Raw genomic sequence first — 15,175 nt, forward strand, 5'->3', positions numbered from 1 at the left:
GCAAAACAGTGTGAACATTATGATTAAAAGTCTCTGTAAATGCTCCTTTAGGGTCTAGAAATACAGAATTTTTCTAATCATTTTCTAATTTAATAGCATCGTAGTCCACATGTAGCAAATTTATAATAAAAGAAAATAATGAGTTGCTGTCCAAATCATCAAATTGTGGAATTTCTTTGTAAAGGCTGAAAAGGATACGCCCTGTTATTCTCATGGGCAACAGCTTCTCTCAGGCAGGCATCTTTTGCTTGCTCAAACTGTTTGGCATTTTTAAAAGCAACAGCTGAAATAGAACAAAAACAACAAAAAACAGACTCTGTAATTCATTGTTAAAAAAACTTCAAGTGAATCATTACCAAAATCTGCATCATGGGGGAAGCATTAGAAAATATCCTTATTTTAATCAAATACGTAAGAAGTTTTATACAATGCTACTTTTTTCTAAGGAATTTTCTTACAACCTTTTTGATTACCAATAACTTAGAAGTACTTTCAAAAGTTTAGTGTTTTGTTTTGTTAAATCGTAGACTACTGGCAATAAATCAGTGCCACTTCCACTCAAAACCAAGTCTTTTTAACAGCAGCACCTAAGCTTTGAAAAACTAAGATCGCATCAGTCAAACCAATACTGCCAAATAACAGGTCCCGTCACAAAAGATACTACCTTACTTCACCGGTTTTACATTTAATAATAAAGACAGTACTTTAGTTACAGCTTATGCCATCTTTTAAATTATTGAGAAATGGAAGACCGATAAACATATCCAACATTTGTACAATGAACCCTCCTTTTGGCACAATCTTGAAATAAATGCCTAAAACATTAATAATGCATTTCTTTTAAATAAAGCTTTTAAACTGTTTAGTAGGTTTCTATGAAAATGACATCTCCACTGTCCAAAGAGCTAAAATATATTGCTCACTGTTGTAAAAGTGTCATCATCAGAGCAAAACAGTAAGAAGTGGCCCTAAAATAGGATCTTCCAGATTTGGGGAAACTTGCCAAGGGTTCTTTACAAATAAATAAAAAAGGATACTGAAAAAAAAAATTTTGTTAAAACCAAACTCTTAAAATTCTCTTTAATAAAATATTGAAAATAAACAAACTATTGAACTATTTTCATCCCTGGACTTCCACATTTTGCTTTTTAAAAAATTTACTCTAATGATTAAACATATTTTGCATAACTCCTTAAAGAAAATAAACAAAGGATGACTTAATGGGAAAATATGACCTGAAATATGTATTTGTGACAGCAGGTCCTGGTCTCAGATGCTTATAAAACAAACCTGGGATAACTTTCCCTCATGAGCGTTGCAAAATGTTGTGCCCTCCAGTTACAAAAGCGTTCTTACACAAGGTGTTCATAGAATCCATGTGAAGTTTGAACTTTTAATAATTTTCCTTTTAAACAGGACATAATTTGCATAATTTGGCAGAGAGAATTTAGTCAGGATTTAAATAAAAGTGCTAAAGACTCATTAGCTTTCTATTTACCTGATTTCTCTATTCTTTGGTGATATACCGAAACTAAAGTCTATCAAAAGCACATTATGTAAGTGGTCTCTATGTCAGGCTAACAAACGTGATCTGAGCTATGGCTGAAACACGACTGCAAATGTGTTCTGAGTACTTCAAAAACTGCACTATGCTTTGCATCCAAAATAATTGTGCATATGCTGAAAGCTATCATTCCATAATTAAATGCTAAATTTTTAGTAAGGTCCCTCTCTGTTGCATATTGCAGATCATTTTTATCTTATATACAGATAAATTTATTCAAATACTTATGTAGCTTAACATTTCATGAACATTTATCAGCGGATCTCAAAAGTGCGGTTCTTAAAAAGACATGTGCCAAACAAACACAGGATTTGCAGATCTGCTCAGAATAAGGTTAAATTAAAAAATAAAAAGTTAACAAAGAAAAGTCTTTATTCAATTATAGGAAGTACAATAAAGGCATATGGCGAAAACTCCTGGAAACAGTGTGCAACTGACTAAAGTTCAAGAATATCTGAAAAATGCGAAAAACCTGCAGCTATGTACTGCCAACCCTACTCACCCCTGCTGTCAGGAGAGAGCTGCAGGTCACTGGATCTCTAACTCAGCCCTCAACACATCTGAAAACAAGTGGGAAAAAAGCAAGGGCTTGGGCAGGTTTGTTTAACTATTAAAATCTCACAGAAAGCATTAAGTGTAAGTATTTTGTGGAGGTGAAGTTATCAGCCTATGTTAAGACCACATATTGGAGTCACACATCACACATACCTGCTTTTCCATATTCAGAAGCAGCACTGTCATAATCCGGTTTCCATTTTAAAAAACCAGTTTTCAGGCTAAAATGAAAAGAAGACACATTTAACAGAAGTTCCCAACCACATTAATAAGTCAGAATCCTGCTTTAATGGCTTTGTAGGTGATTAAAAAAAGACACTGGGTACGAAGTCCCCATCTCACCCACCTCCACCCAAATTTATTTACAATGAAATACAACCTCGCCATTTTCCCTCTATCACAGACATGGTTTTTTCGTTCTGATATGTCTGTATAATACCAAGTACAGTAGAGATTCTCCGTGCATGGTCCCCAGTCCAGCATTACCAAGAAATGTGCTAGAAATATAAACTCATCCCACTCAGACCTACAGAACCACCAACTCCGGGGTGGCAGCAGCAATCAGGGTATAACAAGCCCTGAGGTGCATTAAAGCTTGAGACCCTCTGAAGCACGGCATCAAGTAAGCAGTTGGATTCGGGAGCTCAGGAGAGGCTAGAGATATTAACTAAGGAGCCACTGGCATATGCCACATCAAGGGCTTAGTTAAGATCTGCCAGGGAGATCTCAGAGAGTGAGCCGAAAGACAACAGAATACAAACATTCAGAGCAATAACACAGGGAGTCAGAAACCAGGTTGAGAATTAGCCACCAGTGAACAGGAAGGGTAGCCAGAAAGATGAGGATGTTATAAGAACAACAGAAGCTGCTTTCTAGGATCACTACTGGTTTCTCAGATGTCAAAGCAAAGGACCATCAATTTTGAGTCCTTACGTTACTTGCTCTTCCTTCAATATTTTATTTTATTTCTTTTTTTTTCAGACTTTCAGTTTAAAGTCACTTAGTGACTGATTGGCAAAAAACAGATGGCAGAGGAGTAGGGGATCCTATTCCAACTGCTCCCCGGAACTGAGCTGGATATCTATCAGACCACTCTGAGCACCCACGAAATCAGCCTGAGATGTAAGAATATCTGGATCCCTACAAACAGAATATCGTGGGTGGTTGGTTTCAAGATACGAAGTGGGGAGCCGTGATTCCAGGGGCAGATATCGGAGGATAAATGGCAGTGGGTGGGAGCCTGGCCATGGGGATCCTACACCGCCCGTGAGCAACAGCCTCCTGTGCTGGGGACTGGGCACAGACTTGCAGACCTGTAGTGGTGGGGAAAGGACTTTAGGGCAGCCCCTGGGACAGAAACCGGGAGCGGCACGGTCACGTGTGCAAACTGGGAGCGGCTGGCGGTTTTAGAAGAACAAAGGGCAGAGACGTGCCCTGACCTGGAGGCAGGACTGGGGGTGCTGCAGAGGGGTGCACAACCCAGAACCTGCAGTTTATAGCAGCACAGACAGAAATGGAGAAACTGTGGCTGGAGAGTTCACTGACGAACAGACTGCGATCTCTCTGCTCTGAGGCAGAGGGTTGGAAACGGTCTCTTCTGCTCTGACTCTTGGAAGAGAGGCGGAAAGCCTCCCAGGAAAACCGCCAGAGAACAAAAGCCCCCCAAAACTAGTTCCCACTGAGGCCATCCACAGCCACAGAGGGGCAGGGCAACTCTCCCCAAACAGGGTTGCCTGAGTAACAGCGCAGCAGGCCACTCCCACAGAAGACAGGCTGGGAAAACAAGAGGCCAGCAACCCTAAGGTCCCTAGAAAACAGGTGCATCTTGCTTGAGTTGTGATCAATAATTTGGACTCTATACATTCCCTCAACCACCCATCCACAGAATGGCTAGGAGAAGGAACCCCCAAAATAGAAAAGACTCAGAGATTATGACTTATGCTGCAGATTTACAAATGGATGCAGATATAACCAAAATGTTGGAGACAGAATTCAGGCTAGCAATTGTGAAGACAATGGCTAGAATGGAGAAATCAATTAATGGCAACATAGAGTCTCTAAGGGAAGAAATGAAAGCTGAACTGGCAGAACTTAAAAAAGCTATCAATGAGATCCCATCTAATCTAGATAATCTAAAGGCTAGGGTAAGTGAGGCAGAAGAACGAATAAGTAACCTGGAGGACAATTTAATAGATAAAAGGGGAAAAGAGGAGGCCAGGGAAAAACAACTCAGAATCCATGAAAATAGAATCAGAGAAATAAGTGACACCATGAAGCGTTCCAATGTCAGAATTATTGGAATCCCTGAGGGGGTGGAGAGAAAGTGAGGACTAGAAGATATATTTGAGCAAATCGTAGCTGAGAACTTCCCTAATCTGGGGAATGAAACAAACATTCGTGTCCTAGAGGCAGAGAGGATCCCTCCCAAGATCAAGGAAAACAAGTCCACACCCCAGCATGTAATAGTAAAACTCGCAAATCTTAGAACCAAGGAAACCATCTTAAGGGCAGTTGGAGGAAGAGATTCCTTACGTAGAGAGGGAGGAACATCAAAATAAGGTCAGACCTATCCACAGAGACCTGGCCAGCCAGAAAGGCCTGGCAAGACACATTCAGGGTACTAAATGAGAAGAACATGTAGCCAAGAATACCTTATCCAACAAGGCTGTCATTTAGAATGGATGGAGAGATGCAGAGCTTCTAAGACTGGCAGAAACTGAAAGAATATGTGACCACTAAGCCAACCCTGCAAGAAATATTAAGGGGGGGTTCCATAAAAGGAGAAAGACCCCAAGAGTGATATACAACAGAAATTTACAGGGACAATCTATAAAAACAAGGTCTTCACAAGCAACATGATGACAATAAATTTTTATCTTTCAATAATCACTCTCAACGTGAACGGCCTAAATGCTCCCATAAAATGGCACAGGGGTGCAGATTGGATAAAAAGACAGGACCCATCCATATGTTGTCTACAAGAGACTGATTTTGGACTTAAAGATACATCCAGACTGAAAGTGAAGGGATGGAGATCCATCTTCCACGCCAGCGGACCTAAAAAGAAGGCTGGGGTAGCAACTCTTATATCAGACATATTAGATTTTAAACTAAAGTCTGTAGTTAGAGACACAGAAGGACACTATATCATTCTTAAAGGGTCTATCCAACAAGACCTAACAATTGTAAATATCTGTGTTGGGAGCAGTCATCTACATAAGCCAACTGTTAACCAAAATAAAGAGTCATATTGATAACAATACGTTAATTGTAGGAGACCTCAATACTCCACTCTCAGCAACAGACACATCATCTAAGCAGAAAATCAACAAAGAAACAAGAGCTTAGAATGACACGCTGGACCAGATGGACTTCATAGATATATACAGAGCATTCCACCCTCAAACAACAGAATACTCATTCTTCTCGAGCACACATGGAACTTTCTCCAGAATAGACCACATACTGGGTCACAAATCAGGTCTCAACTGATACCAAAAGATTGAGATTATTCCCTGCATATTCTCAGACCATAATGCTTTAAAACTGGAACTCAATCACAGGAAAAAATTCGGCAGAAATTCAAACACTTGGAAGCTAAAGACAACTCTGCTCAAGAATGTTTGGGTCAACCAGGAAATCAAAGAAGAACTTAAACAATTCATGGAAATCAATGAGAACGAAACACATGGGTCCAAAACCAATAGGATACTGCAAAGGCGGTCCTAAGGGGGAAATACATAGCCATCCAAGCCTCACTCAAGAAAATAGAAAAATCCCAAATTCACCAACTAACCCTACACCTTAAAGAACTAGAGAAAAAGCAACAAGTGATGCCTAAGCCATGCATTAGAAGAGAAATAATTAAGATTAGTGCAGGGATCAATGAATTAGAAACCAGAAACACAGTGGATCAGATCAACGAAACTAGAAGTTGGATCTTTGAAGGACTATATGAGATTGATAAATCACTGGCCAGACTTATCCAAAAGAAAAGAGAAAGGATCCAAATTAATAAAATTATGAATGAAAGGGGACAGATCACGACTAACACAAAGGAAACAGAAACAATTATTAGAAATTATTATCAACAACTATATGCCACTACATTAAGCAACCTGGAAGAAATGGATGCCTTCCTGGAAACCTATAAACTGCCAAGACTGAAACAGGAAGAAATTGACAACCTGAATAGCCAATAACCAGTGGCGAGATTGAAGCAGTGATCAAAAACCTCCCAAAAAACAAGAGTCCAGGGCCTCGTGGATTCCCTGGGGAATTCTACCAAACATTCAAAGAAGAAATAATACCTACTCTACTGAAGCTGTTTCAAAAAATAGAAACAGAAAGAAAACTTCCAAACTCATTCTATGAGGCCAGCATTACCTTAATCCCCAAACCAGGCAAAGACCCCATCAAAAAGGAGAATTTCAGACTGATATCCCTGATGAATATGGATTCCAAAATCCTCAACAAAATCCTAGCTAAGAGGATCCAACAATATATTAAAGGGATCATCCACCATGACCAAGTGGGATTTATCCCCGGGATGCAAGGGTGGTTCAACATTCGCAAATCAATGTGATAGAACACATTAATAAGAGGAGGGAGAAGAACCATATGGTCCTCTCAACTGATGCAGAAAAAGCATTTCACAAAATACAACATCCTTTCCGGATTAAAACTCTTCAGAGTAGAGGGATAGAGGGAACATTCCTCAAGTTCATAAAATCCATCTACAAAAAACCCACAGCGAATATCATCCTCAATGGGGAAAAGCTGAGAGCCTTTCCCTTAAATTCAGGAACACGTCAAAGATGCCCACTCTCGCCACTATTGTTCAACATAGTACTAGAAGTCCTAGCAACAGCAATCAGACAACAAAAAGAAATAAAGGTATTCAATTTGGCAAAGAAGTCAAACTCTCTCTCTTTGCAGATGAGATGATACTTGATGTGGAAAAAACAAAAGACTCCACCCCCAAATTCGTAGAACTCATACAGCAATTCAGTAATGTGGCAGGATACAGAATCAATGCACAGAAATCAGTTGCTTTCTTATACACTAACAACACAACTGTAGAAAGAGAAATTAGAGAAACGAGTCCATTTACAATAGCACCAAAAACCATAAGATACCTCGGAAAAACCTAACCAAAGAGGTAAAGGATCTATACTCTAGGAACTACAGAACACTCATGAAACAAATTGAAGACACAAAAAGATGGAAAAATATTCCATGCTCATGGATCGGAAGAATAAACATTGTTAAAATGCCTATGCTACACAGAGCAATCTATACCTTCAATGCCATCCCAATCAAAATTCCAATGACATTTTTCAAAGTGCTGGAACAAACAATCCTAAAATTTGTATGGAATCAGAAAAGACCCCGAATCGCCAAGGAAATGTAGAAAAAGAAAAACAAGGATGGGGGCATCACGTTGCCCGATTTCAAGCTCTATTATAAAGCTGGGATCACCAAGACAGCATGGTACTGGCACAAAAACAGACATACATTTCAATGGAACAGAATAGAGAACCCAGATATGGACCCTCAACTCTATGGTCAAATAATCTTGGACAAAGCAGGAAAAAAACATGCAATGGAAAAAAGACAGTCTCTTCAATAAATGTTGCTGGGAAAACTGGACAGCCACATGCAGAAGAATGAAACTTGACCATTCTCTAACACCATACACAAAGATAAACTCAAAATGGATGAACGACCTCAGTGTGAGACAGGAATCCATCAAAATCCTAGAGGAGAACATAGGCAGTAACCTCTCTGACATCAGCCACAGCAACTTCTTTCAAGATACATCTCCAAACGCTAGTGAAACAAAAGCAAAAATGAACTTTTGGGACTTCATCAAGATAAAAAGCTTCTGCACAGCAAAGGAAACAGTCAACAAAACAAAGAGGCAACCCACAGAATGGGAGAAGATATTTGCAAATGACACTACAGACAAAAGGCTGGTATCCAAAATCTATAAAGAATTTCTCAATCTCAACACCCAAAAAACAAATAATCAAGTCAAAAAGTGGGCAGAAGACATGAAAAGACAGTTCTCCGAAGAAGACATACAAATGGCTAACAGACACATGAAGAAATGTTCATCATCATTTGCCATCAGGGAAATTCAAATCAAAACCACATTGAGATACCACCTTACACCAGTTAGAATGGCAAAAATGGACAGGGAAAGAACCAACAAATGTTGGAGAGGTTGTGGAGAAAGGGGAACCCTAAAAAAAAAAAAAAGGGCGCCTGGGTGGCTCAGTCGTTAAGTGTCTGCCTTCGGCTCAGGTCATGATCCCAGGGTCCTGGGATCGAGCCCCACATTGGGCTCCTTGCTCGGCAGGAAGCCTGCTTCTCCCTCTACCACTCTCCCTGCTTGTGTTCCTTCTCTCACTGTGTCTCTCTCTGTCAAATAAATAAATAAATAATCTTTAAAAAAAAAAAAAGAGAAAGGGGAACCCTCTTACACTGTTGGTGGGAATGCAAGTTGGTACAGCCACTTTGGAAAACAGTGTGGTGGTTCCTCAAAATTTTAAAAATAGAGCTACCCTATGACCCAGCAATTGCACTCCTGGGTATTTACCCCAAAGACACAGACGTAGTGAAAAGAAGGGCCATGTGCACCCCAATGTTCATAGCAGCAATGTCCACAATAGCCAAACTGTGGAAAGAGCCAAGATGCCCTTCAACAGATGAATGGATAAAGAAGATGTGGTCCATATATACAATGGAATATCACTCAGCCATCAGAAAGGATGAATACCCAACTTTTACATCCACATGGATGGGACTGGAGGAGATGATGCTAAGTGAAATAAGTCAAACAGAGAAAGTCAATTATCATATGGTTTCACTTATTTGTGGAACATAAGGAATAGCCTGGAGGACATTAGGAGAAGGAAGGGAAAAATGAAGGGGGGAATCGGAGGAGAGATGAACCATGAGAGACTATGGACTCTGAGAAAGAAACAGGGTTCTAGAGGGGAGGGCGTAGGGGGGATGGGTTAGTCCGGGGATGGGTATTAAGGAGGGCACGTGCTGCATGGAGCACTGGGTGCTATATGAGAACAATGGATCGTGGATCACCACATCAAAAACTAATGATGTATTGTATGGTGACTAACATAACATAATAAAATTTAAAAAATAAAGTAACTCAGTGACTGTCAAACTTATTGTGTGCGTAAGAATTGCTAAATAAATGCCATCTTAAATTCTATATTTCAATTCAATTAGGAAAAGCCTGCTTACATAGTAACCACTGTAAGGTACTTCAAAGGAGCACCTTAACTGAAAGGGGAATCCCCAAGAGCCTTCAAAAGTATGCCTTCATTGTGTGACACTTGTGTGAACTGCCCCGAAGCCCTAACTTTTAAGCAACATTTTTTGCCAATTAAATGCATTTAACAGGGTGGGGGCTCGGTTGGTTAAGCGTCTGCCTTCGGCTCAGATCATGAGTCCAGGGTCCTCGGATGGAACCCTTCATAGATCTCCCTGCTGAGTGGGGTGCATGGCTCCCCCTCTCCCACTCCCCCTCTCTTTCTGTAAAATAAATAAATAAAATCTTTAAAAAAATGTATTTAACATTTGTGTTTGCATATATACTAAGATCCAAACGTGTGAGCAATTTTTTAGACTTACCAAGAACAGTATTGCTCAGAAAAATAAAATCCGGGGCGGAGCAAGATGGCGGAGGAGTAGGAGACCTAGATTTTGTCTGGTCTCAGGAATTCAGCTGAATAGGGAAAAAACCATTCTGAACACCTACGAACTCAACAGGAGATCGAACAGGAGAGTAGCAACAACTCTCTGAACAGAGAAGCGACCACTTACTGGAAGGTAGGGCATGCGAAGTGAATCCGAGGCGATATTCGGGAGGATAGACGGCGGGGGAGGGGCCTCCGCGGGCCGCTTCTGGCAAGTGCTAGAGCCGCAGAGCACAAAATCGGACCTTTTAGAAGTTGGCTCGGCGGAGGGACGTCGCTGCAGTGGCTAAGCGGGGGGTGGAATCCTCCCGGGACAGTGTGGTCTCAGGACCCTTGGGGTCACAGAGAGACTGGGGGTGCCTGAGTGCGGCAGAGCTCCCAGGTGTCGGGGCGGGGAAGCCGGCTGCAGAGACGGAGCAGAGTCGCGGGCTCTCAGCTCTGGGTTGCCACAAACTGTGATCTGCGGCCCAGTCGGGGCACGGCTCCCCCAGCAGGGACCCAACAAGCAGCAGATCCGGGGAGACTCCCCTTCCTTCCCGGGGAGGAGCGGTGCGGGAACACACTGCAGGGATCTGCTGGGTTTGGAGACTCCGAGCGGGGTCGGGTGCCAGAGATAGCAACGCTCAATCACAGGCCGGGTGAGCACGGAGTGCGGCCAGAGACCGGGGACACGGGAGTGACTGCTTTTCTCTGGGGGCGCACTGAGGAGTGGGGCCCCGAGTTCTCGGCTCCTCCGGGCGGAGACTGGAGGCCGCCATTTTCGCCCTGGTCCTCCAAAGCTGTACCGAGAGCTTGCAGGGAACAAAAGCTCCTGAGAGCAAACTGGAGCAGCTTCCTTAGCCCGGACCGACAAGGGCGGGGCAATTCCGCCTCCGGCAAAGACATTTGGAAACCACAGCAACAGGCCCCTCCCCAGAAGATCAGCACAAACAGCCGGCAAGCCAAGACCAAGTTGATCGATCAAGGAGAAATAGGAGAACTCCAGCGCTAGGGGAATACTGCACATAGATTCATGGCTTCTTTTTTTTTTTTTTTTTTTTTACTATGATTCATTATTTCATCAAAGTTAATTTTTGTTGACTTTTTTTATTTTTGTTTTTCCCCTTTTTCAACCAACATCTTATAAATCCCTTTTTTTTTAGAAAAAAATTTTTTTTTATTTTTTTTTCATTTTTAGAGTCATATTTTATCCCTTCATAGTAGTTATCCTTGTTTTTGGCATATATATATAAGTTGTTCTCTCTTTAAAATTTTGAGGTACAGTTTCTTCTAACAGATCAAAATATACCCTAAACCACTAGTGTATGGCTTTGTTCTAGTCTCCTGCCTGATCACATTCTCTCCCTTTTTCCTTTTTTTTTTTTTCCTTAAATCTTCTTTCTTTTTTCAAACAACTTATCTTACCAAGTCCTTTTATAAAATCTTTTATAATTTTCATCTTTATAGTCATCTTCCATCCCTTCATTGTATCAACCCTTATTTTGTACATATATGTCTTTCTTCCTTTAAAATTTTAGGAGGCACTTTTTCTAACAGACCAAAATACGCCCAAAATCTAGTGTGTGGCACTGATCTATGCACTAGCCTGATCATATTTGATCATATTCTGCCTTTTTTGAATTCTTCTGTTTTTGTTTTTATCTTTTTTTTCTTTTTTTTTTCTTTTTCTCTTTCTTTTTCTTTCTTTCCCTTTCTTTTCCCCTGGTTTCAGTCTTTTCTGATTTGTATACAGTATATTTGCTGGGGACGTTGTAAACCTGTTAGCCTTTTGTTCTCTCATTCATCTATTCTCCTCTGGACAAAATGACAAGACGAAAGAAATCACCTCAGCAAAAAGAACAAGAGGTAGTACCGTCAGCCAGGGACCTACTCAATACGGACATTAGTACGATGTCGGACCTAGAGTTCAGAATCATGACTTTAAAGATACTAGCTGGGCTTGAAAAAAGCGTGGAAGTTATTAGAGAAACCCTTTCTGGAGAAATAAAAGAACTAAAATCTAACCAAATCGAAATCAAAAAGGCTATTGATGAGGTGCAATCAAAAATGGGGGCACTAAATGCTAGGATAAATGAGGCAGAAGAGAGAATCAGCGATATAGAAGACCAAATGATGGAAAATAAAGAGGCTGAGAAAAGAGAGAGAAACAACTACAGGATCACGAGGGCAGAATTCGAGAGATAAGTGATACGATAAGACGAAACAACATTAGAATAATTGGGATCCCAGAAGAAGAAGAGAGAGAGAGGGGGCAGAAGGTATATTGGGAGCAAATTTATAGCAGAGAACTTCCCTAATGTGAGGAAGGAAACAGGCATTAAAATCCAGGAGGCACAGAGAACCCCTCTCAAAATCAATAAAAATAGGTCAACACCCCGACATCTAATAGTAAAACTTACGAGTCTCAGAGACAAAGAGAAAATCCTGAAAGCAGCTCGGGAGAAGAGATATGTAACCTACAATGGTAGAAACATTAGATTGGCAACAGACCTATCCACAGAGACCTGGCAGGCCAGAAAGGACTGGCAAGATATCTTCAGAGCACTAAACGAGAAAAATATGCAGCCAAGAATACTATATCCAGCTAGGCTATCATTGAAAATAGAAGGAGAGATAAAAAGCTTCCAGAACAAACAAAAACTAAAGGAATTTGCAAACACGAAACCAGCCCTCCAAGAAATATTGAGAGGGGTCCTCTAAGCAAAGAGAGAACCTAAAAGCAGCAAAGAGCAGAAACGAACACAGACAACAGACAGTTAACAGTCACCTTACAGGTAATACAATGGCACTAAATTCATACCTTTCAATAGTTACCCTGAATGTAAATGGGCTAAATGCCCCAATCAAAAGACACAGGCTATCAGATTGGATTAAAAAACAAGACCCATCAATATGCTGTCTGCAAGAGACTCATTTACACCCAAAGACACCCCCAGATTGAAAGTGAGGGGGTGGAAAACCATTTACCATGCTAATGGACACCAAAAGAAAGCTGGGGTGGCAATCCTTATATCAGACAAACTAGATTTTAAAACAAAGACTGTAATAAGAGATGAGGAAGGACACTATATCCTACTTAAAGGGTCTATCCAACAAGAAGATCTAACAATTGTAAATATCTATGCCCCGAACATGGGAGCAGCCAATTATATAAGGCAATTAATAACAAAAGCAAAGAAACACATTGACAACAATACAATAATACTGGGGACTTTAACACCCCCTGACTGAAATGGACAGATCATCTAAGCAAAAGATCAACAAGGAAATAAAGACTTTAAATGACACACTGGACCAAATGGACTTCACAGACATATTCAGAACATTCCATCCCAAAGCAACGGAATACACATTCTTCTCTAGTGCCCATGGAACATTCTCCAGAATTGATCACATCCTAGGTCACAAATCAGGTCTCAATCGGTACCAAAAGATTGGGATCATTCCCTGCATATTTTCAGACCACAATGCTTTGAAACTAGAACTCAACCACAAGAGGAAAGTCGGAAAGAACTCAAATACATGGAGGCTAAAGAGCATCCTACTAAAGAATGAATGGGTCAACCAAGAAATTAAAGAAGAATTAAAAAAATTCATGGAAACCAATGAAAATGAAAACACAACTGTTCAAAATCTTTGGGATACAGCAAAGGCAGTCCTGAGAGGAAAGTATATAGCAATACAAGCCTTTCTCAAGAAACAAGAAAGGTCTCAAATACACAACCTAACCCTACACCTAAAGGAGCTGGAGAAAGAACAACAAAGAAAGCCTAACCCAGCAGGAGAAGAGAAATCATAAAGATCAGAGCAGAAATCAATGAACTAGAAACCAAAAGAACAGTAGAACAGATCAACGAAACTAGCAGCTGGTTCTTTGAAAGAATTAACAAGATTGATAAACCCCTGGCCAGACTGATCAAAAAGAAAAGAGAAATGACCCAAATCAACAAAATCATGAATGAAAGAGGAGAGATCACAAGCAACACCAAAGAAATACAAACAATTATAAGAACATATTATGAGCAACTCTATGCCAGCAAATTAGATAACCTGGAAGAAATGGGTGCATTCCTAGAGATGTATCAACTGCCAAAATTGAACCAGGAAGAAATAGAAAACCTGAACAGACCTATAACCACTAAGGAATTGAAACAGTCATCAAAAATCTCCCAAGAAACAAAAGCCCAGGGCCAGATGGCTTCCCAGGGGAATTCTATCAGACATTTCAAGAAGAATTAATACCTATTCTCCTGAAACTGTTCCAAAAAAATAGAAATGGAAGGGAAACTTCCAAACTCATTTTATGAGGCCAGCATTACCTTGATCCCAAAACCAGACAAAGACCCCATCAAAAAGAGAATTACAGACCAATATCCTTGATGAACATGGATGCAAAAATTCTCACCAAAATACTAGCCAATAGGATCCAACAGTACATTAAAAGGATTATTCACCACGACCAAGTGGGATTTATCCCTGGGCTGCAAGGCTGGTTCAACATCCGCAATCAATCAACGTGATACAATATATTAACAAAAGAAAGAACAAGAATCATATGATCCTCTCAATAGATGCAGAAAAAGCATTTGACAAAGTACAACATCCTTTCTTGATCAAAACTCTTCAGAGTATAGGGATAGAGGGTACATACCTCAATATCATAAAAGCCATCTATGAAAAACCTACAGCGAATATCATTCTCAATGGGGAAAGGCTGAGAGCTTTTCCCCTAAGGTCAGGAACGCGGCAGGGATGTCCACTCTCACCACTGCTATTCAACATAGTATTAGAAGTCCTAGCCACAGCAATCAGACAACAAAAAGAAATCAAAGGCATCCAAATCGGCAAAGAGGAAGTCAAACTCTCACTCTTTGCAGATGATATGATACTGTATGTGGAAAACCCAAAAGACTCCACCCAAAACTGCTAGAACTCATACAGGAATTCAGTCAAGTAGCAGGATATAAAATCAATGCACAGAAATCAGTGGCATTCCTATACACCAACAACAAGACAGAAGAGAGACAAATCAAGGAGTCGATCCCATTTACAATTGCACCCAAAACCATTAGATACCTAGGAATAAATCTAACCAAAGAGGCAAAGGATCTGTACACAGAAAACTATAAAATACTCAGGAAAGAAATTGAAGAAGACACAAAGAAATGGAAAAACGTTCCATGCTCATGGATTGGGGAGAATCAACATTGTGAAGATGTCAATGCTACCTAGAGCAATCTACACATTCAATGCAATCCCCATCAAAATACCATCCACTTTTTTCAAAGAAATGGAACAAATAATCCTAAAATTTGTATGGAACCAGAAG

The 15,175-nt window shown here is 40.4% G+C and overlaps 1 protein-coding gene across 1 annotated transcript in view; it reads right to left on the minus strand.

The window, feature by feature from the left end:
• NAPG (NSF attachment protein gamma) overlaps window positions 1-15,175 on the minus strand; it is a 36,711-nt gene that overhangs the window by 16,914 nt on the left and 4,622 nt on the right. Inside the window, exons 2-3 of the mRNA XM_027576798.1 lie at window positions 2,273-2,340; window positions 199-283 (exon numbers count right to left, since the gene is read on the minus strand). Of these exons, the coding sequence (XP_027432599.1) occupies window positions 199-283; window positions 2,273-2,340 (153 nt within the window). The remainder of the gene's footprint in view (window positions 1-198; window positions 284-2,272; window positions 2,341-15,175) is intronic.

Source organism: Zalophus californianus, chromosome 14, assembly GCF_009762305.2.
Source record: "Zalophus californianus isolate mZalCal1 chromosome 14, mZalCal1.pri.v2, whole genome shotgun sequence".
NCBI lineage: Eukaryota > Metazoa > Chordata > Mammalia > Carnivora > Otariidae > Zalophus > Zalophus californianus.